This window comes from Manis pentadactyla, chromosome 15 (genome assembly GCF_030020395.1).
Source record: "Manis pentadactyla isolate mManPen7 chromosome 15, mManPen7.hap1, whole genome shotgun sequence".
NCBI lineage: Eukaryota > Metazoa > Chordata > Mammalia > Pholidota > Manidae > Manis > Manis pentadactyla.
The window spans coordinates 2,485,039-2,508,610 of NC_080033.1; the positions used below are offsets into that span (position 1 = coordinate 2,485,039).

General features: G+C 42.2%; 1 protein-coding gene across 1 annotated transcript in view; it reads right to left on the bottom strand.

Moving 5' to 3' along the window:
• The window catches only part of ARHGAP35 (Rho GTPase activating protein 35), a 114,741-nt gene that overhangs the window by 67,746 nt on the left and 23,423 nt on the right, over positions 1-23,572 (bottom strand). Inside the window, exon 2 of the mRNA XM_036885536.2 lies at positions 767-4,642. Coding sequence (XP_036741431.1) covers positions 767-4,453 — 3,687 coding nt within the window. The 5' untranslated portion in view covers positions 4,454-4,642. The remainder of the gene's footprint in view (positions 1-766; positions 4,643-23,572) is intronic.

The following is a 23,572-nucleotide window of genomic DNA, read 5'->3' on the forward strand; positions in this document are numbered from 1 at the left end:
TGCATTTGAAGCTGGCTGACAGCAGGCCTGGCATTCATAATACACACGCTTTACCTTTTCTTTCTCTTCCCCTCCCTGCCCCACTTGTGCTCCCTAAGCAAATGTGAAGCTCTGAGAGCAGCAGTGACTTACTTAAAATGATGGAGCTGGAGGACACTCCAATTTTACATACATGGGACAGGTTTATAGCTCGAAGTGCAAGGTTCTTAGTTTTCATTTATGTACTTGAAGACCCTTCACTGATTTGTGTGTGCAAATAAAATAAACATCCAATTTTTCCTAATCTAAAATGCAGCAACCTTTACTGATCAGCAGGGGGAAGAGGGAGCGTTTCAGAGATGTACGGATGAAACGTCTGTTGAAGAGTCAGAGACTAAGTAAGGCATGCAATTTTAGATTCTGGTGTTTGAAGGAAGAGCAAGCATACTGTCCACTGGCTTAGCTACTTGTCAGGACACTGACAAGCTTTAAACAATCTGTTCATTTTGGTAATAGTACCCAACTATTGTTTTGGATAAAGACAACTCTGGCTATTCACTTACGGTCCTTACTACTTTAGAGCCGCCAGGAGTAGCTATCTGAGATGCTGCTTCCTTTTTTATCCTCAAAAATTAACGCACACACACACACTCAGAGCAGTTTTTGTTTGTTTGTTTGTTTTTTACCAGAATAAGTTGTCCTTGAATATCATTGTCATCATCAGTCAACTTTCTCTGAGACCCTGTGCAAGCCACTCCTATGACTCATTCCTAAACTGGTGTCTTACCTTAGTGTTCCTTCTCAGACTGCGAAGAATATTCCTCCTCCTCGGGTCTTCGTCTGTTTCATATGGAATGACGGCATTGTCCCCTTTATAACCTTGGGATGCCTGATCCTCCTCTTTCTTCCGGATGGGTCCTAGCTCATCGTCGCTCCCCACGCTGAAGCTGGTTCGGTAGCTAGCAAATCTCCCCAGCCGGCTGCACCTCGTCCTGTACAGAACTGGCTTGCTCACAATGGATACCTTGCGGCCTCGCTCCAGAGAGCTGGTGTCCATTTCACTGTCAGAACCATTCCCGCTGCCATTGGACTGGGCTTTGTTGATATTCCGAATGGTGATGATTTTGCCTTGGGTGCTGTCGTGGGGCACTGAGTATATGTTCTCTTCTTCGTTCCTTGGTTTGACCACAGCATCCATGGGTTCGGCATAATCAGAAGGATCGAACCCATCCGGAGGTAGCCAGGTGCTAGAAGACACAGACTTCCTCTGTCCATCTCTATGGCCTGGGTCTAAGTAAGACAGATCCCCCTTTGAAATTTCAAAATGGACAGGAGGCTTTGGTTTGACTGGTGGAGGTACTTTGTTGTTCAGTTTACTCTCAAAATTGCTCATGATGAATGACAGCCCATCATTTCCCTCCAGTTCCATAGAAAGCTTAGAATGGTCTTTGGACAGAGAGGGCAGTGATGTGTCTTCTCGAAACAAGGTATAAGAAGGGGGCTCGATATCCTCTTCTGAATCCTGCAGGTTTGAGTTGCAGAGCGGAGAGCCTGCCCGGGGGGAGTTAAACACCTCTTCCGTGGTGCTACAAGCCTCGGCAGCATTATCGTACATATGAGTAGCCTCGATTATGTTCTTCTTCTCCACCACATCTTTAAAAAAGGGATGGAAGATCTCAAGTTTATGCTGGGGTTGGCTACAGGGGATGCTTGTGAACCTTCCATCAATTTCTTGAGCAATCTCCTCCCCCTCAGTCAGCTGTTCCCGACTTAAGTCATTATCTAGGACATCTATAGCGCCATCAGTGAGTGCAACCAGCTGAACGGGGATAATATCCTGCACTTCACAAAGAAAGGCACGTAACATAGCCAAGGAGGCCTTACGTTTGGCTGAATAAAAAACAATGTACCCATGGACCAATCGGCTTTTTCTGATGCTAAAAGAGGAATGGTATGAAAGAATAGACAGCTCAATGCGTTTCTTGTGTAGTCCGATTGGCAGTTCAAGTAAAACAGAGTTGCTGCTTCCACAATGGGAAGACTTACAGGTTTGGGACTGAAGAACAGGAAAGAGTATATCATCTGGACTAAAAGGATCTCCACACATCAGACACATGACAATTCGCAGGTCAACATCAGCCAGATCTTTGATGCTAGCAGTAGAACTGACCAGGTTTAAGTTACGCTTGGAGTCTAGGAGTCCTTTTAAAACTTGACTGATTTGCTTTTCATTAATGTTGCGTCCATAACCAATGCCAGTTGAAGCAGGGTCGAGAAAGACACACTGAAGTTTGCTAGCAATCTGCTGACCTTGCTGTATCAAGCTATGCAGAGTCTCTCCACTCGTGTCTCCTCTCTTGTTAACCAAAATTAATGTCAGGGGGAGATGGACTAAATGATTATCCCGTCTGCCAAGTGTGGACTCTCTACTCTTCTCTATGCTCTCCACCACATAGGACAGAGATTCCTTTGAATTGTAAAGGCAGAGACAGCCATGGGGCTGAAATGTTGGCGTCTGGAAAGAGTTCACAGGAAGCCTGACATTCCCTTCTATTGGTCTCAGGGAAAGCTCATACATTTTACCATCTATCACATACTTGTCATCATTTGTACAAAGAGCTCGAATCTCATTGGCCAACTCTCGTGCAAGGCCATCTTTGCCCAAGATAACCAAGTTGATTCTATCAATGTTGGGGTCAGAGAGTGAATTTTTCTGATTCCGGTCAGATGGTCGGATGAACCGAGAACTAATCAAGTGCTCAATCTTAGCATCCACACAGGCTGGGCAACTAGGGCATGTTTCCTTTGTTGGGTGGTACACAAAATGAATGTGCTTCAGAATAAGGGCATCACGCTCTGCTTGGAGTTTCTGTAATGCTTTAAATCGCTGTTCTTCCCCCAGAACATCCTGAATGACACCCATCTTTTCTTTGCTGGGCTTAGCATCCAGCTCCAGCTCATAAAACAATTCTGAATATTCCAAAAGCAACTCCTGGAACTCTTCCTTTGCTTTGTCTATAATTTGCTTTTGGTGTTTGCCGTAAATATCCATGTAAACAGGTTCTTCCAGCCACTGGTAGAAATCTTCATTCATAATAAAACTACGGGCCTCTTCCCAAGGTTTTCCAGGAGTTATGAAGGGAGAAGTCTCCAGGTTTTCTTTAAATGCTCTTCTCATCTCAGCTCTTTTCCTCTCGTTCCGCAGCTTCTCTAAGTGGGCCTCGTACAGCTGCTCTGCAGGGACTGTATCCATTAAGTCAAAGGGAATCCGCTCGTTCTCCATGTTGTCAATGTGGCTGGTGGCATCCCATGGTGTCTCTTCAAGCACAACAAACCACTTCAAGAATTCTGGCTTGGTCTCCAAGAGCTTTTTGGCTTTTATGCAGCTTAGGTGGTCTATTTCATCTAGATTAGGTATAAGAGCTTCAAAAGCTAGTGGCAGGGCTGCCAGGTACAGCTTTCTTCTGCGCTCAATATGCTCGTGCTTGAGGCGGTGGGTGTGCTGGAGAAACAGCTTCTTGGCTTTCTGAGTCCCTTCTAGGTAGACATAGTCCTGGTACTCAGGAGCGGCCTGCATCTTTCGGCTGACACTCAGCCAATTCTCATTGTGGTTTTTCACAATGCGACTCACCAGCCACTCATACTTGTCTTTTGCCGTAGCTATTTGCTGGCTCTGCTGCTTGAGAGCTTCAAAATAAGGAATGATTTTTGTCTTTCCCCGGCTTTTATCAATGAGTTGCACTAAGGTGCTAAAAGCTAAGTCCACGTTGACGTTGGATCTTGCTGAGGTTTCCACAACCTGGAGGTTCTTTTTGCTTAAGGCAAAAGTATGTGCATCTCTAATGTACCGCTCAACACCCTCATCACACTTTGTCAGGACCACCACTATGGGCTTTTTTGTTTTTGCAAGCTGATTGTAGAGATTGGAAACAAACTTGAGCTGGTCTTCAAAGTTCCTATTCATGACCCTGCTAACATCAATACCAAGAAGAAAACCATCAATCAGCAGCTTTCCATCTGGCATTTGTTTCTGCTCAAAGTCCTGCTCCAGCCCCAGCTGGTCAGTGCAAAAGTACATAAGTTTCTCAGCTGATGCAAGCTTGGTGGCAGCAGCTCTCTTAATGTAGGGTTGCAGGGCCGTGCTCCGATGCGGCTGAAAAGTCTGATCATCAATGAACTCAGTCTGCTCCACAATGTGCACCTTACATTCCACACAGTCCTCCAGGGAGCGGCTAACTTCTCCCCAGTACAGAAAGTGGTCATTATTGACCACTCGCCCACCGAAGTCACTGGTGCTGAGGACAGAGGTATGGTCCAAGTGAAATTCATCAGCACTCGGGCGCACAAAACGATTGCAGAGACAAGACTTCCCAATGCCGCATTGGCCCTTCTCCTTCTCAGTCCCAGACAAGCCCACCACACTGATGTTGTAGGTGGGGATGCGAACATCTTGCTTTCTTGCCATCATCATCATCGACACATCCTGACACAATCAGCCACTTCGAGATCAGATTAGTGTTTCCCAGTGGACCTGATGGCTTCCTAACATTATCAGTGGGAGCCAGCTGGCCAGACAGCAAAAGTATCAGGTTTCATAGTATTTGTGTGCCAGTATGAGGTCAGTTCTCACCACTTCTCATCGCCAAATAGCCAACATTTCTTCCTAGGTGGGGGGAGAAAAAGAAAACTCATCAGCATAGTTTTGGAATCCAATTTTAATCACTGAACTATAGCAAAAATCAATTTCAGATTCAACAAACAGTGAACATCGAATGTCCCAGGCCTTATGCTGGGTGAAGATGTAAGAATGAGTAAGACGGACATCTATATACCCTTAAGAGATACAGTATCAACTACTGGAGAAAGACACATAGGTGAGCAGTCTGCTATGTGCTCAAACAAGGGTTTGAGGGCACCTTGGAAAAACGCCTAGGGCAGAGTTGGCACAAGATGAGCCTGGACCATCTTGTGCAAGAAAGAAAGTGCTCAAAGGAACGTCAGGGCACCTCAGAAAAGACACAGGAGCCAGCTTGATGGGGCTCCCACTGGTCAAATCTGGGATAATTTGAGCAGCAAAATAATTAAACACAGTAATGAATTGTTAACCCATTTCAAAAAAACAGGGAACTTGAGTTCATACTACTGGATCAGACAAGAACCATTTCTTTAGGCTAAATGTGGGGGGTGGAGGAGGTTTGATGAGAAGCAGGATATGTACATGCAACAGGTGTTTGTTGACAGACAGTTACTCACTAGTTGCAAAGGGGAAGAGGATGAAAAAAAACCCCACTAATTATGCAGTAGAGAAATCGGTCAACACTTTCAGTAATAAAAACTATCCCCACGAAAGAGGGATGGAAGGACATCACAGACCTTAGGATGTGATAACTCCAGGAGAGTCCAACACTGCTAATGAAATATGATGGCCTAGAATGCTTTACATCAACCTCATCACAACACCAGACAAACACAAAATGAGCAAGATCCTGTTACAGGCGGGGGTGGGTGGGATGGACGTAGTACACTCTGTACTTAAGAAATTCTGTGCCAGACCAGGGAAAGGCTATACAGGATGTTAATAGATCAATTAACAACACTGGACTATGACCAGAATATTAGATAAAAGTATTTATCAATGTAAATTAATAAAGTTGATAACCATCATGTGAAAGAATAGCCCTACTCTCAGTAAATACACACTGAAGTACTTTGGGGGAAAAGGCCGTAATGTATGTGACTGGTCCAAGCAATAACATATGCATATAGTCAGAAAGAGTAAGAACACAAGAGTAAAATGTTAACAACAGGTGACTCTGGAAAAGTGTATACTTTACGGTAAAATGTATAGGATATTCCTTTGTGTTACTTTAATTTTTACAACTTTAAGTTTGTAATTATTTCCAAATGAAAACCTTTTTTAAAGGGAGTGAGTATGGTGTGGTTTCCTGGACAAGAATTAAGCTCTGTGAGGATAAGGCCCACCCCTGCTTTCTTCACTTCTGTGTCCTCAGCCTATGACACAGTGCTTGACACAAACTTTCCTCAAGGAGTAAATAAATCAGTGAATTAGAGCACATTAAAGAGTCCCCAAACCCAGGCTTTGAGAACGACCTGAAGTAGAGGGAATGAAATGTGCAGAATCCTCTCTCCACAGAAAAAAGCAAGGCCCATGGGAACCAGCTGAACCTGTGTGTGTGTGTAAGACGGGTGAGATGTGTTGGCAAGTAAGCAGGGACCAGATTAAGTCACTTCAAAAGAGTTTGGATTCTTTTCTTAAGGCTATGGGGAACCACAGAATGTGCTAAAAAGTGGCACCTTAAAACCTGAAGTTTCAATAGCCAAAGTAATAAAATGTTATGAAGATGTCTCTTAAAGTTGTCAGCAACTTTCCAGCTGAAATAAGTAAACTATGTGGTCCTTGGCTGCCTCTGCATAAATGGCCCTCTGGCTACCTCTGTTAACTGCACTGCCGTCTATTTGCATGTGCAGTATGACTGTGCAGCTACTGAGCCTGTAGCCAAATGAACAGTCTCCTGAGATACTCCCAAAGAGGAGAGTTTAAAACAGGGCCATTTTATTTTGACTCTCATCTGTGGCTGGTAGGAAACCAGCATTTCCATAACCTTAATGTTTTTGTGAGCCTGTATCATTTGAAACACCACAGGAAGTCAGACCATCACATGTTATTCTGACTGATACAAGGGGTCAAAGAATGGGAGAGTACCGTGGTTCCTGGTAGCCTCAAAAGGTCACAGACCCTTCCCAAACATTGGTATCTTCCTTTGATAACCTAGAAAACCAAACCCTCTAAGGAAACAAAATCTGGCTACATGTGGTATGTAAAAATTGTTTGAGCATTTTCAAAAGAGAAATCTCCATGACTGTAAGCAATTGCTTCCAGATAACCTAATGGCATGCTGCTAAGGAAGCCAAGTTCCAGACTTCAGGAGCAAGCAGACATCCATGGGAAAGAGAAAAAACAAACCTTTCCCATCTTCCACTCCCCCAGGTGACTGCCTACATAAGTAAAGCTACAAGCATGTTTACACACAGCCTCTGAAATATCTGAAAAGGAAAGACTTGTACAAAATCAAAGTGCTTTTGCACATTACTCTATAGCACACATATAATTTTGTCCAACCCATGAGGAGATGAGTTCAAAAGAGCTTCAGATAAGAATGCAGATGAAGGCTTAAGGAAGTCAATGGTGCTCCCATAACAGAGCCCTTCTCTATCAATTCCTCATCCCAGAGTCTGGCAGGACTCAAGGCCACCCACTTGACCAATCTTGAAACACAACTTGGTGACACAGATCCTACTTCAAGTGACTGCTGCATGCAGCTGACAAATCATCCCACTTACTTTCTGTAAGGTGGGTCAAATTATCTATTTCACAGAAGCCTCAGGAAAATAAAATATCAACCTGCTCTTGAACCTCAAGAAACAAAGATACCCACTCAATTTTGAACTGAACAAAAATATATTATCCACTCAACACCTTGCTTAGTTACAATTTTTAAAACGGCACAATATCCTATTAGGTCCATTCAAGTCAAAGTCTTAGTAATCTGAAGGATGCTAAAGAAATGAAAGCAACCTCTCAACTCTCAAGAATGTAGCAACTCATACTGAGGACACTAAAAAAGCTACAAAAAAAATGAGAATTAGCTGGCATGGGAGTGGTTAATTTTTGGACACCTGGTAACTTTCCACTTGTTAGAAACCTAATAGGTTCCCTGGTATAAATATACTCTTCTTACATGCCTGTCTTTGATGTCTGGATAATGCAGTTTTACTAGTTCCTCTATTAGACTGAATTACATGGTAAACAAAGACTTATAAATCTGAAAGCATCCTCAAACACTTGGTTTAAAGGAAATAACCTTAAGTGCTTGGTCACAAACATGTTCAACTTTTCTAAGAGGTAGGTAAAAAAAAAATTAGCTGAGTCACTAAATTTAATGATCTAAAGGCCACAAAGAAAAAGAAAATAGAAGCCAGAGCATGTCCAAGACTCTGCAATGTCTTTAGTTTAAATCTGATGGGAACCAGTGTTCTCGATGGGTAACTAAGCTACTCAAATAGCAAAATCTGAATACCCGTTCTAATAATTTGCCAATACTAATCCTTTTAAAACTGAAGAGTTACGGCCAAGGAGGGAAAAAGTATTCTTTAAAACAGTAACTCCTTTTATCTTTGAGCTTTAACAGAGCTACTTGTGCTAGAAAAATAAAAACACAGAACCTAAAATTTAATCAGTTTTACACCATAAGTCAACTACTTCAGAAATAAAAATACTTAAGCAGTATTTTCAATTCTTTGTCAGAAATATATGCTGTACTAAAACATAATGCAAATATCTGAGAGCTTTTTCAGAACCTGTCACCAGGCTTCCAGAGTTGTTTATTTGACTTGTTTAACAAATAAGCCAACTTCCCAAAGAGTACCTCAATTGGAAGGTAGGAAGGAGGCTATTTTCTTTTCTAACACCTCTAACAAAACGCCCAGGGCAAAAAGCAGCAACATTCCCAAGAGAGTACACATTTCACAGGACACAGAAAGGCCACTGTGATCCCGCATTATTATGACAGCTGAAGTCCATACTGTCCACAGCTCTGTTGGTGTGTTTTACCCTCCCATCCAGCAACCAACCTCAGGTCCACCCTATACCCATCCCCAAGAAGAAATGTCTCTGGGCTCTGTGATCTGGAATGCCCCTAAGACACAGAGATGCCACTACTGTCCATAACCAAAACTACCATCTCTACCTAAGAGAATAATCCAAAGATACTGAGAATGCATTTAGTTTCAAACAACCACATATAGAACACTACCAAACTAATAATACTGTATTATATAATAATATAATATTATATAATAAGGAAATAATTTTCTAGGGAGCTGCTAGCAAAGGAAGTAAAATACTTGTTACCATAATTTTTCTTAATCCCAATAAGGGAAAGGAATATAAATATGGACTCCAACTAACAGAAAGCAAAGAGCATTTTCTAAATGTCCTTAATACCTCATACTTCTCAACAACTAAAATGTCAAAGCTATGAATTACCATCAGCAGTGGGTTAAAATGTTTGCATTAAGTAGATACATGGTAAGACTCATAGATATAGGAGAGGAAAAGCAAAAGGAGGGGATCTAACTAGGAAACATTTTCCCTGTAAGAGCGACTCCTAAAGGAGAATTTTCTAGAGGAATATACTTTCTAATGGAGCCAGGTAGGATGGCCCATAAGAGCTCCAGTAAGAAGAGAACATTACTCTATAGTCTGAACCACTGAATTTAAATATTCTGTAATATTAACTTTAAATATTCTTTAATATTAAAACCTAATGTTTCCATCATTGTATTAATAAAGAAAGTACATTTTCTTAAGGCTTTTGTTTTTCCTTTAAAAAATTTAGACAAAGTAGAGAAGAAAATCTGGAACTAGAGTCCAAAATCCTTTTTCATCTAATTCATTCATCTGTTAAGTCCAGATGAATTTACACAAGCTTAGTAATGTGCACAAATGTGTCAGGGTATTGAGATATAAACAGGAATTACAATCCTTATGAACCTGACAGGATCAGAGGGAGTCTTTGTTTCCTCTGTGTGATTTCTGCTGGAATGTGAAGCAATGCCATGATTCTGCTCATCTCTTTACTACATGAGGAGTGTCTTATGAAATGACTACATCAAACTGAGCAAGCACAACACAACATAGTCTCTAAAACTGAATAAAAGAGAAAGGCAGTCACTTGATGGCCCCAGTTTACGGAGCAGTAAGCTCTCTCCTTCCTTCATATTATTTCAGAGGGGTTAAACATGTTTCTATCACTCTAGTCTCTAATATTTAGAATTGAGAACTGAACTGTCCATCAGCCAAATCAAACACATATTTAGAGAGCTACGTTGATGTAATGAACAAGAAATGAGCACTGTCCCCGTTGAAGAGAATCTTATAATTACTTGAGATACAGTATTTTTACTTAGAATATAATTGAACCACAAGACAACAAATGGCACAGGCCATTTCCTGGGATCCAGAGAAAGGAAGAGGATGTCATTTCGATCTGGTGGTGACTAGGGAAGGTGTCACAGCAGAAGTAAAATTTAAATTGGTACAAAAAAGACTGGCAGGACTTGGAGAGATGGCCCAGGCATTCTAAAGATGTGAAAGGGCATGAATAATGGTTACCAAAATGGAAAAGCACCAGACATGTTTTGAACAGACTGACTGGAATAGAGTTTTCAAGTATGGGGGGCAAAAGATGAGAAGGGCAGGCAGGGCTCAGACTATGAAGAAACTGTATTTTTATCCATGAGAACCTATTATGAAAATAATCTCTGCTCCCACCCAGGTTACTTATTGTTGGTAAAACTGCTACCTCAACTCCTCACCCAATAAATTAACAGTCTAAGAAGATGATGATCTTACATAAAAGAAAACTCCATTTGAATATGGCAATTATATTTCTACCTTTAAGCCCAAAGCAAATTAAAGTAAGAAAATTGGAAAGGGGACAAAAAACCATGGATTTACAAAGGAAGCAAAGAGCAAATTATTTGCCCAGAATAGCACTGATGGTTGCTCCCACTAGAACAGGCTACATACACTTACTTCTGTTTAGTGTAGGAGGGAGGATTTCCTCATAGCCACAGAATCTCACTATATCCCTAGGGCTGTGGGTACAGGAAATCTCTGAAATGGGTCATCTGGATCTTTGGAAAGACTGATTTAAGTGTTTAACCATCTGGTCTTGAAACATGTAATCTCATACAACAGATGGGCTGTTCTTGGACACTGGGTATGTATGTGCATTCAGCTCTTGCTATACCCTCTGTAAACTCAATGGACAGCACTCTCTAGAGAGCCCAATGAGGAAAATGAGAAAAACACACACAAAAACAATTACCAAGGCCTGATAACTCAGATGTCTGTTTTGAGAATAATCTGGCCTAAAGTTAATTTTTAAAAGAGCAGCTGTGAAACATTCTCTGATACTGCATTTAGAATTTTTGACAATGTCCCCTTCCCGTTCCTCTCGATTCATTCCCCCCCACCGCCCCCACCCAAGTAAAGATACCTTTGAATTTCAGAGTAGAAAAATAGAACCACACTGCTATCCTACCACCCTGGCCAGCCCACATGAATAAAGCAAGCAGCCCATAGTTCCACCGGGACACGGTTCTCTTGCCTTGAGGTGTGCAGAACTCTACAAACCTAACCCAAAGAAACAAAATTTCTAGGCCAAGTTATTCACAGGATGAAATCAAGTTCCACCAATGAATTAAGGAGGCTGATTGCAGCACAAGCACTTCCTTAAACTTTATCCTCTACAGCTTTCTACCAGGTAGCTCTGGAGTTCTATTCAAGCTATCTGATCAAAGCGACTATAAACAAAGACAAAACCAAAGGCTGAGAAGTCTTTCTCACTGATGCAGCACAATTTCTCTGGGTTATCTATGTTATGAAAAACAGTAACAACAAAAGAGAATTTCTGAAAAGCTTTAAGAATATTCCACACCAATGGTGACTGCAATGGGGTATGGGAGGGGGCCTCGATAAGAAGGGTGAATGTAGAAACCATATTGTTTTTCTTGTGAAACCTTCATCAGAGTGTATATCAATGATACCTTAATAAAAAATAAAAATACAAAAAACAACAACAACAAAAGAATATTCTACACGAAAGGAAATGCAAAACCAAGGCCAATTCAAAATTAAAGGCACACCAATCAGCCTTGGTATCACGGACTACCTGTCACTAGTATACTGAGCTGAGATTCTTAGCAGCCAAGATACAAAAACACAAAGGTAAGCTTAGTCTTACATTTGAATTTGCTGGTGTTCAGAACAATTTTAGACTTATTTTTCAAATGGTAAAGAAAGCCTATACAATTATTTCAGCAGTTGCTCCTGAGCACTTATGATCTATTCAGATTTTCTTTAAACTTCTCAACAGAAAAATAAAGTTTTTCAAAAGAACTTTCTGCATAAATATTTCTCTCAATATGCAAGAAGAGGCATTGTCCAGTCCAATGTGCCTTGCAAACAAGACAGTGCTGAAGAAATAGGCATTTCTGTCAATTGGGGAAAATAGGTCAGCTTATTTTCAAGTCCAACAAGTAAGCCATGCTATCCTGTACCCCTGATGGCATTCTAAAATGACATGAGTATTGCCGCCCATTACTTCTAATTATTCCTCACTGTGCATTTGCATTATTCTATAAATTGCCAATCCTAAAACAGGCTACTACATAAATAAATAAAAGTTATGCCATATGTTCAAGCATTTTTAAAAAAGAATGGTTTTATTTTATGTAACCCACCTGTACTGAAGAGAAAGACAATGGTCACACAGAAACAAGACAAACAGAACCAACTTCTAAACTCAGCAAATTTTAGTAGGGAACAATCTGGATCTAGAGATTAAGTAACTAATTTAGACCTTACACTAATAAACTCAGTACTCATATTCACCCTTTCCACTTTCCAGCCTCCACATATACTTAGCTACCTATCTTGTTTCAAATGAAGTTAAAAGCAGAGAGATCCAAGAAAGAGGAAAAAACGAGAAGTTACAAAACAGAACGTGGGGAAAGGAACTGGAATCAGCACAAATTGGTGCCCTAGGCTTAATCAGATTTGAAAATCTGCTAAATTGAGGTATTTATCCCTATCTTCTTCTAGAGGAGAGGACGATAGAAGTCAGTATGTCTAAAACAAACTGGACTTTCTCAATGTTATACGTAGGCACTGTTAACAAAAAGTTACTAAGAAAAAGACTATTTCTTATGCAAATATTTATCACCTCAATATGTGAGAAACATTATTTCAGGCTCCTACTTTGAGGCCAGGGTAGGGGATATGATAGAAAAAGGACGCAAATGGAGCTTCTGTTCTCTTTTGTGACTTGGGCTGGTTGCATGGGTATTCATAAGTGTTCATACTGCATGTGCTTTATACACTTTTCTCTACAGTTTTTAAAAAGGATACAATTCAGAGAAATGAAGAAACACAAGTTCACACAGCTATCAAGTAAAGCTAGGATTTGAACCCAGCACTCTGTCCACGATTACGAATAAACCATTGTAACACACCCTCCCCTCTTCTACACTAGGCTTCCTCTGGTCAGGTCAAACAAGTGACTCTAACCCTCGCTGTAGCGAGTGAAGGAGAAGTTGAGAAGCGGAGCCCCAGGGGACTCGGGACATAACTGGCAGTCCTACAGGGCTACGGAAAAGGCCAAACAGGTGGCACCTCAGACCTGCCCACCCTAAAAAAGTGCAACTCAATGTGATGTTGTACATGTTGGAATCTCACACAAAAAGAATCTTTTTTAAAGTTATATGTCTTTATTTAAGAGCTCAAAAAACTTTATGGTTCAAAAGCCATTTAGTGGTCAGACATTTGGTGGTCTAATCCCCAGGATTTTCCCAAGAGACCAGAGTCAAAAAGAGCCTCGCAAACCATCCCCTAAACCCTCTCTTCTCCTCCTCTCAGTCAGGAAACTCACCAGATTCAATGACTACGGAGAGAGAGAGAGAGAGAAAGGGCTAGTGAGAGATGGAGCCGGGGCCAAACCCAGGTTTCCTTCACCTTGCCAGGTCAGTCTTCCCCAGTCCATCACGCTTTGCTGGCCAGAGAACAAAAATGGAGCATAAGGCACGTACAGCAGAAGGTCAAGGGCAAAATCTGCAGAGGGTGGCCCTGCCACACTAAGGAGAGTCTGGACTTCATCCTCTGATGAAACCCCAGGATTCTGAACAAGAATGGCATGGTCACTTCTGGGCTGAAAAGGGAATCCTGAAAGCAGTCCACATGCTCTCACCCTCCCTCCACAGCTCCATCTGCTATTTTACCTTCACACCACTGGGTAAATGCTTCCATGTAAAGGCCACTTCAAACCAGGTCATAATAAGCACCATGAAAAACAACTGCTTACGATGGAAACGCTGACACAGTGCTGGTGTAAGATGCCCCTTTGAAAAGCCTTGTCAGGGCCCAGTCTTTGTAATTTGGCGGTGGCTCACAGGAAGCTCCTGAGAGCCAGATTCTTTCTGACTGTGCTCAAGGCCATAATTTCCTCCCCATACTTGAACCGATGACCCTGTGTCTCACAGTCAAGGGAGTCTGCCAAGGGAAAAGGGCAGAAAAATAAGAAGCAAAATCTGAGAAAACTGACGGATTTGAAAAAAATTCCTAAGATTCTTCTTGGGATTAACAACTAAGAGGACTTCTAGAAGAACTGACTGGTTTTCTGTCCAAATGAAAGCCCCTTGAAGAGAGCTGGGAACAGCTGGCAGCCAACTCCTTCAGGTAATAGATGCAGAAAGTGAAGCAGGGCAAGAAAGTCACAGAAGCTGCTGTCAGACCTGCGCTCCAAGCAAGGCCTCTCCCACCCCCACCCATCCCAGGGCACTACTCGGCCTAAAATGACAGGATTAATCAAGATCCTAGAATCAAAATGACTGGCAAGGGGACAAAAAGGAGTGACATTCAGCCAGTACCATTTATGACGGCTACAATCTCTGCTCCCCACCATATGTCCACTTTCATGAGCTTCCACTCTATGTTCCATATAGTCAGATAAAGCCTATGTGCCACCCACTATGTCAAGACAGATTTCAAACTATAAAAGTAACACGTCCTGTTGGGGAGTCCAAAAATAACTTAAAAAAACACTGCAATCATATAAAGAATTTAATAAATGGCATTTTCTATAAAATGCTACCTTCATGATTTTCCCTTAGATAACAGACCAGAATAGTAACTAGTTCCTCTTTATCAACTACCATTTCTTTAAAGTCCTTGGCCAGGAATTTTCACGAAGATGAGTGAGTCACCTCTTACCATTACTTCAGCCCTCACACTTAAGAAGGAAAACAGGTCCAGCCTACTCTTCCATGACAGCTATCCCACTGCTAGAGGAAATCACCTTGATGTCATGTATTTGGCTGCTATTCAGAAAACCATGTCTCTGAATTCAAAGTATCAAAAATGTACTCACACTAGTGACAGCAAAACTTTCTCAGTTACATACGCATAGAATGCCTGCACTGTTTCATCCTAACATAAACCCACTCAGTTTCCCTCACCTCCCACTCCCCAGGTTACACATGGTCCTGGGAACACAGTGCACACACTTTCAAGAAGTCTTAGAATCAGCATGCAACAAATAGTTACTGTTGATTTCCAACTCACATTATAAAGAAGGGAATAGGAAAGTATACCCCCATTATAAAACCTTACCAGCAGGCTGACTGACTACTCACATCATCCACTATGTTAAAATCTTAAATGAAAACTTTTTTCACAGGGCTAATGTGACTACTACTAGAGCCTGCAGAAGGAATAAAGGATTTGGTGATGGATAGAGGCAATTCAACCTAGCTCCTTCACTTCTACACATACCTTCCTAACTGCTCAGGATGCTCACCTGCTCCTGCATCCCTATGTTATATTTCAGCTTTCTGTTCAGAAAACCTACCATGTTCAATGTGCTTCACAGGGACTTAATTTTGCTGTCTATTACAGGATGTTTCCTCTGGCTATCAACTCCCCTCAGGAGCATGGTGTCAGCATGTAAACATATAACTTTATGTTAACTCGTATGTAACCTTACATACCAACTATAAACTTACATAACAAACACACTATCAAATACATCTACCTTTCAGTCTTCTTCACTAAGGACATCTTGGCTTACACTAGGATGAAGAGATAATACACTTTTCTGAGCCCTTTTTGTCCAGTGAAGAATTGTACACAAGAGAGTAAGTTGAGGTTTCTCTCGTTGTTTTGGGGGGGGTGGGGAGTTGTTTTTACTATCTTGTCAGTCTTCAAATTTATATACTCTTATTTAAAACATTAGAGGGGGCCATTTCAAAGTTGGTGATTAAAATTACATATTGGCTTGTCAAGTTTTATAGTTACATGAGTTCTAAAAACTTAAGGCTACTGAACTCATTTTCTATATTGTCTATTTAACAGAAAGCTCAACTCAATCAACTGAATCATGAGAGCTAAAAGTCTAGTCAGGAGCAATCCAAAAGCAGCTTAGCCTGAAAGCTGTATAACCACATTCCACATTAAGGCTGCAGTGAACAGACGGCAAGGACGAAGCTAGAATGTGTTTGCTACAGCCTTCTCACACCTCTGTACCATTCCCCCTGCAAGACCTGTATTCCTACAGGCGCAAACCATGCTCTGTCATCTACCACAGTAAGGCCAGTGTTGTCTGGAGTCACAAAGCTTTGTATGTGCTTGCTTCTAATTAAAAAACATGATTTTAAGAACGTAATAAGGCGGCCATAAACCTGTATCATTCCACAAGAATGCCAAGTACCCAACTAATATTCTTCCAGAGTGACCTTTACTAAGGGCTGCCTCTACTACTTTGCCAACTAATATGTCAGGAGACAAAAACATTCTTACCTATCACAGGCTGTTCAACTCCCATTTTAAAAAGCAAAGGCAAATGAAAAGGCCTTCTTCAAGTAACCAAAGCAACTCAAATTCCTACAGCAAAAAGTACTAGCATAAACAGTCTCAAAAGTGGCAAAATCAAAGTTTAAAAAGCCACTTACAGTGCCAGCAAATGATTCAGAAGAATTCTGAGAAAGGTAATATTAATGTTTTAGTGGTAGAACACTTAGAAAGTAGCCAAGAGGCCTGGACTTTCTCCCTAACTAGGTCATTAAATCTTGCAGAGGGAACGGGAGGGACAGAGATACAAACTAGTTAAATGGCACAGGACGGCCAAGCTATCTTGACAGCTTTCATCCCTCAGCAGGATCTCTGAACAATGATGTTCTTCAAGGAGACAGGTAGGTCTCTTGGGGCTGATGATAATCTAAGTGCCTTACAACTATAAGCAGACTGATTGATTAACAATCAATCCCTATCCTTGGAACAGATGCTCAAAATCAACAGCTGAGAGAGAGAACATATCTGCTGCCAGGAAAGCTACATGGCCTGGATCCCCACAACCTCAACCTAAGTGTTCCTTCCAACATCTACTCTTGCTCTCTGCAATCCATACTCTGCAGAGCAGCAAATTATCTTTTTAAAGTACAGATCTGATCTTGTCAATTCCCTGCTGACATACCCCTCAGAGCTTCCCTCTGGCCTTCTACTAAAACCCCAAATTCTTGAACATCCCTATGTGATCTCATCTCCAGGATTCTACCTTTTTCCCACTAGACTCTAGCCACTGTGGCCTTTTTTCAGTTCCCTAAATGCCCCCATTCATTTATTCTCATTCGACAAAAACAGTACTGAGTTTTTGCAAATTACCTACAATTGTGCCAGGCACTGCACTAGGCCCCAGGGTTACAGCAGTGAACAAAGATCCTTGCCTTCCCAGGGCTCACCTTCTATTGAGGGGAAACAGACCATTATAAAACAAAGAAGTGAGGAAGTTAAAATCCTGGGAATCTGGAGGAGAGTGTTCTAGGCAGAGTAAACAGCAATTGCAAAGGCTCTAAGGCTGAGTAACAGTTTTTCTTTATGTTTCCTGTTAAATTGTTAATTCCAAGAAGATGGGGACCTAGTGTCTCATCTATTCTGCTCTCTATCCAACCTCCACACCAAACACAGTACCTGACTCAATAATTACCTGCTAAATGGGATAATTAATTAGTGATGGAAGAAAAAGCCAAAAAGGTATCCCCAAGTAATAAAAATGTTACCTCAACTTATCAAGGCCACTGCAAAGTTACACAGATTTTAGATTTACTAATAGAATTTATGATCAAAATGAATTTAGTGCCATTTTAAGGGAGAGCCTAACAATACAGGAGAGTCTTACTCACCAAGGCATCATACCACAGAGTGGGAAAAGCATGAAAGGTAAAGAACAAAGACCTTCAAAGATCATAAAGCAATCAATACATTCAATTTATACAGAATAACTAACAGGAAGCCAGAATTCATTCTTTACTCCACTGGTTTGCCCCAACCCACTCGAGACAGCCAATCTCGAATGGATTGTTCCTCTCTAACTCCACCACCACAGCCTTACTGTGTGTTTTTTTTCATTCAAAGCTTAAACTATAATGAGTTTCTTCACAAGTCTCTGCCAGGCCCAATCATTTGTGTACCTTGCTCCATGTTAATTTTAAAGCAACACACTTCCACAACGCTTCCACTCCAATTTGACTCCAACCTACCTTTCCAACTTTATTTTCACTTATCCTTCAACAAGAACCCCATGCTTCAGAAAACTGTTCCCTGAACATGCCTTGTGCATTTCTGCTTCCACATCTCTACACCTCTTACCTAGAATGCCATTGTATTTCTTCTCCACCTATCTGAATGTTCTAATTTACAGGAGTGCCTTCTTTGCCCATTCCCACAATAACAAATTCACCATCCTCAAGCAATGACAGCATTTATTTGGCCACACTTGCACTTCCTATATACCCTTCTCTGTCTCACTAGAACTAAAAGCCTACGAACTACATTTCCCAGGCTCCTTTGCCAGCTAGCTTCTGGTTAGGTTCTGCGCAAGGCTGGCTGGAGACTAGACTGCAGAAGAGAAATACACTTTTTTCCTGCTTCTGGTCTGTTTGCAGTAGCAGTAAGCAACTGTGGAGGACTATAAGCAACTGCACACAGCACAGGCTCTAGCAGCATCAGCTGAGTGAGGGCTTCTGGGTTCCTGCTACTGAGGTGACTTGGCTCCAAGAGCAGCCAGCCAATCAGCAGCTCCAGACCCCTGGGCTCCATTCCAGGGGCAGCTTCCTGATCTCTGGGTAACAAACCCCTTCTCCCTTTTGCTCCTCCACACACACCCTTTCTTCCTTTGCTCCTCCAGCCCTTCCAACACCTCTACCAAATCCTTTGCATTTCAATTCCTCTCTGCTTGAAGTATCTAGAATTGTTTCCACTTTCCTGATTGGGCAATAACTGCTACAACAGCAGATAATGAGGAAATACAAATAATAATATTTTTATTGCTATAAAAGATGGAAAATGAAATATAAAATGGCCAAAAATTGAAGATTATCAATTTTTTTTAAATATTATAAAACAAAATCCTAGCAAATGTCTCCTTGGGTAAACTACAACATAATTTTTGAGTTTTAAAGATTAAGATGCTAGTTTAGCTAAACATTTTTTAAAAGGAAGTCAGTATCACATCTCATTTTGACTAACTCAATTTCTACAGAATAGGGAGACTCCTGGTGTGTGTCCTGTTTCTCCAGAACCTCCCACATAGGAGGAAGTCCTTCTCAGGTATCTGGTGTCTGACTGATGATGGTTATAAAGCTTTGGAATTCATGGAGATTGGGGGTAAAGGCCAAGCAAATAGTCTAGTTCTAAAATGCAACCTGAAAACAAATCTCAACCAAAGCACTTGACAAAGGATTCCAAATCTCTTTCAGTCCTGAATTGCAGTCACCAAGCAGAGGAGGCAGAGGAGCTCACTGACAAATGGGGCAGGGATTTTTGCGTTCTCCTTTCTGAAGACACCCTCATCTGACAAGGGCCTCTATTTGGGGGTTAAAGATCTAATCTGAAAACCCCATTACAAAAGACTACCCTGAAAATACTTTACCTTTCTTAAAAGGATGAAGAAATGAGTTGATCTAGAGCAGATTCAAACCCCTGGCTCCTCAGAGTCTGTGCTTCCAACCTCTCAGATCACTTAGACATCTCTAAGTCTTATCTTAGATTCATTTTCAGATATTATATTAAACCAAGATAAGGGTAAGAAGTGTTGGAGGGTATAAATGTTTAAAAAGGCTAAACAAAAACTGCTAACTCCAGAAGTTAACAAGTATTAAACTGTACCCACTGCTCTTCATCACCGCATCTGCTGACCTGGTTTTCCAGTGTTAGGAAAGAGTATAAAACCTAAATGTGACTTATTCCCACTAGGATGTTTAATCATTTTAAAGAGTAAGGTATTAGCAAAGGGCCACGTGGTGGAAGCTGCTCAGGCTGAGAGTGGGGGTGGGGAAATTGATAAGGACCTGGCGCTACCTGCTTGAGTTTTTTTAAACCTACCAATAAGAATAAGACATGTAAAGGAAAGATATAACGGCTTAAGCGACATCCAGGGAAGACTGTGAACCCTCTCGTACTCGGCCAATGAGGAACCAGACACCCGATCTTGCAAGACCGTCATTAAAGCCTCGCTCCGCTGTTCTCTTTGTCTCCGCGTCCACTTATTGAATTTGGACCAGTGAGTGTATTTCTCACAATTTGGGGGCTCATCCGGGATCCTCTTGCCTGTGCGAGGTGGGGGCCCAAGTGGAGTGGGAAGACGCGTCCCGCCTGGCTTTGGGCGGCCTGCTGTGTCTGGGCGTCTCATCTTCGCACGGAAGCCGAGGGGAGACCCGAGACTGTTGTGCGGAGACAGCATGACCGACGCAGGGGAGAAAACGCAGGCACCGCGGCAACCAGGCAACCTAGTGCACGAGCCAAGGTGGGAAAATTGGGCTTGAAGTACTGCCTTGGTGTTTGGGCATTTTTCAGAGGTCAAGTGTGTGTGGCTGCAACGTGTAATATCGGGGTCTGTGCAAGAAACTTCCATTTGGGGGGTTGAGTACACAGGGAACTCAGACACACGGACCTCTTGAAGGATGGGAAATACAAATTCTAGGCCTAGGGAAGCAGAGAAAAGGGAACCAGATGAGCTCCCTTGGAATTTCCCCCCAGATAGCCTGCTGGGGTGAAGGTTATGGTACTGGGGGGACGCCTCCTGTACCGGGTTAAGGACAAACAGAAGATGATCAAATTTTGCTGTTTTGTCTGGATTAAAGTTAGATCAGATGAAAACTGGCTTTGCCAGGTTTGAGTTAATTTTTTGATGGTAATAAAGCCTCCAGCTCACCTGAGGAATCTGTTGGTTACCAACGACGCTTCCCCTAACACCAGAGAAGGGAAAGCTAAGGAGGAAGAAATACAAGAGACCTCCCAGGACAAGCCCTGGTGTTGGGAGAGCATTGTGTGTTTTCCTCGGTCCCTTTCCCCGCTGCAGCCCTGCAGCCGCAGCCAAGAGTTGAGAGGTGGGGACACGGCAGTGAGGCGGAGTGAGAGTTTTGTTTGGAGTTACTCCTGGAGAAAGTGAGACCGCCTCAGGAGGGATGGGCACCCTGGGAAGTTGGAGAGAGAAAGTTTTAAGTTAAAAGGTTGTGCACTTTGAGGGTGCTGGTGGCCTCGGAGAGAGGAGCACCCCAGGGGTTGGGGGTTCCCTTTTTAAGGATTCTTTAAGAGTGTGGCCGGCACCTGAAGGTGTAGACTTGTTAGGTGGTCTCAAGTATCTTTGATGAGACATTATATTTCTTATCAGTCCGCTGGGTAATTCTGCAAAATTAGCTTAACACAAGAAATTTACTGCTTTTGATCCCCTCCCACGATAGCACCTTCCTGGTTTGGGAGCATATCAGGACTGGCTGCCCTTCTTCCAAGGGGGGCAGAGTTATTGTCTGTTTGCTAATGAGTAAGTTGAGAATCTTGCTTCTTGACCTCTTGGGTATTAAAATGCAATCTTTGGGATGAAATCCTTCCTGCCTTTTGCTATGTTGTTTATGGCTGTGCCTGCATGCTAAATTGATTTCCTGGGTTGCAAACTATTTGGGATCATAAAGAAAAAAAATAGCATATAGGTAAAAAGTTAAAAAAGAAAAAGGAAAAGAAGAGGCTGGGCCTGTATGATTAACATAATAAACACAGGCTATGCTGAGGTACCCTCTCCTTTATCGGAGGAATATTCAAACATTCCAGGCCAAGTTGCTCCTGTCTTTTTGAGCTTTAATTAATTAACTCTAGGTCTTTTTAGTGTACTTTCCTGGCCTTTTTCTCTTTCCACCCCACTCATATCTCATATCAACAGGCATTCAGAGGTGGAAAGAAGTGTGGCTTTAGTGCATTTGCATCTTTCCTCAGGGGTGGACAGAAGTTCATCTCCATATCAATGGGTAATTAATTACCTGGGCAAGGAGGGCTTATCTGTACCCGAGAGGTGAGGGGGAGGGCCGGTTTTTGGCTGATGCCAGAGCCTGAGAGAGAGAAACGGCCCCAGACTGCAGCTTGTGGGTAGTAAATAGATTTTAAACTTTATTTCTCCCTTTGACTGATTTCAGTTTTAGAGGTATTTTGCCCCAGGATTTCCTCTCCCTGGACTTAATGTAAGAAGGACTTAGAGTTTCCCCTTGCCTTCTGGGGAGTCCACCAGGAATCCCAAGACATTTCCATTGACAGGTCCCACTAGGACAAGGGGAAATTTGTTAATGCTTCCCTCACGGGTACTGAGGTGAGAAGTTTAAGCATTGGTAGAAGATCCCCTTGGCCTAGTGGACCCACTAGATCAATTCCTGGGACCTAATATATATACTTAGGTTGAACTGATGTCCATCATGAATATCCCATTCCCTGGAGGTGAGGGGGGGTGATCAGGAGAGCTGCTGTGCCCATTTGGGAACAAAAACACCCACCAGGCCAGGGTGTCCAGTCAGCAGAACAAAAGTTCCCAAATGTAGATCCTAGATGGGATAATAATCTAGGGGATAGAATGAAAATGCAGGATCTTCGAGGGCTAATTATAAAGGGAATTAGGGAATTGGCCCCAAGATCTCAAAATGTTTCTAAGGTGATTGAAGTCCAATGGGAAAAGGAAGAAAGCCCAACTTCATTTTCATAGAGACTCAGGGACCAAATGAGAAAATATTCAGGACTTGACACAGAAGCTCAGGTAGGACAGGATCTTTTAAAAGTCAATTTTGTAACCAAAAATTGGCCAGATATATCTAAGAAATTACAGAATTTAGATGGATGGAATGAAAAACCTAGAGAAGAATTACTGAGAGAAGCTCAAAAAGTGTTAGAAGAGAGGCTAGAAGCTTGTATTTCAAATTGTTAGAGAGCCAGACCCTCTCCAATGGACCCAGCGGAACTGCAAATTCTAGAGGAATTGAAAGCCATCTTTAGTCACCACCCCAGTCCTGTCACTCCCATCTTTAGAGAAGCCATTTCACTGGTTTATTACTGTTAAACAAGGTTCCCTGTAGGGGTTTTTGATCCAAGCCTGGGGAGGAAAGAAACAACCAGTAGCCTTTATGTCTAAACTATTTGACCCTGTCTCTTTAGGATGGACTGAATGCGTTCAGGCCATCAGAGTCATGACCTTACTGGTGGAAGAGAGCAGGAAATTAACTTGGAGGAACCCTCACGGTCAGGACTCCTCACCAGGTTCGGGTCATGCTTACTTAATCAGTGGGCTGGGCACTGGCTAATAGATTCTCAAATTCTAAAATATGAAGCAAGTTTACTTGAAAAAAATGGAAAATGTGCTGGCCATGTCTTCTAACTTATCTTCTCTTAAGCTGAAAGGACTCCTCACCCAGACCCCCCACTTGAGTTCTTCACTCACTGCTTCCAGCCTAGAGACCTGGTGTTAGTAAAATCCTGGAAAGAAGATGGACTCCAGCCTAGCTGGGAAGTCCTCTACCAAGTGCTCCTGATCGCGGAGACTGCAGTGAGGACGGCTGTATAGGGTCGGACTCATTACACCAGAGTAAAGAAACTAACTGGGGGATCTGGGGATAAAACAGAATTGGCAAGTGTCCCAGGTGGATAACC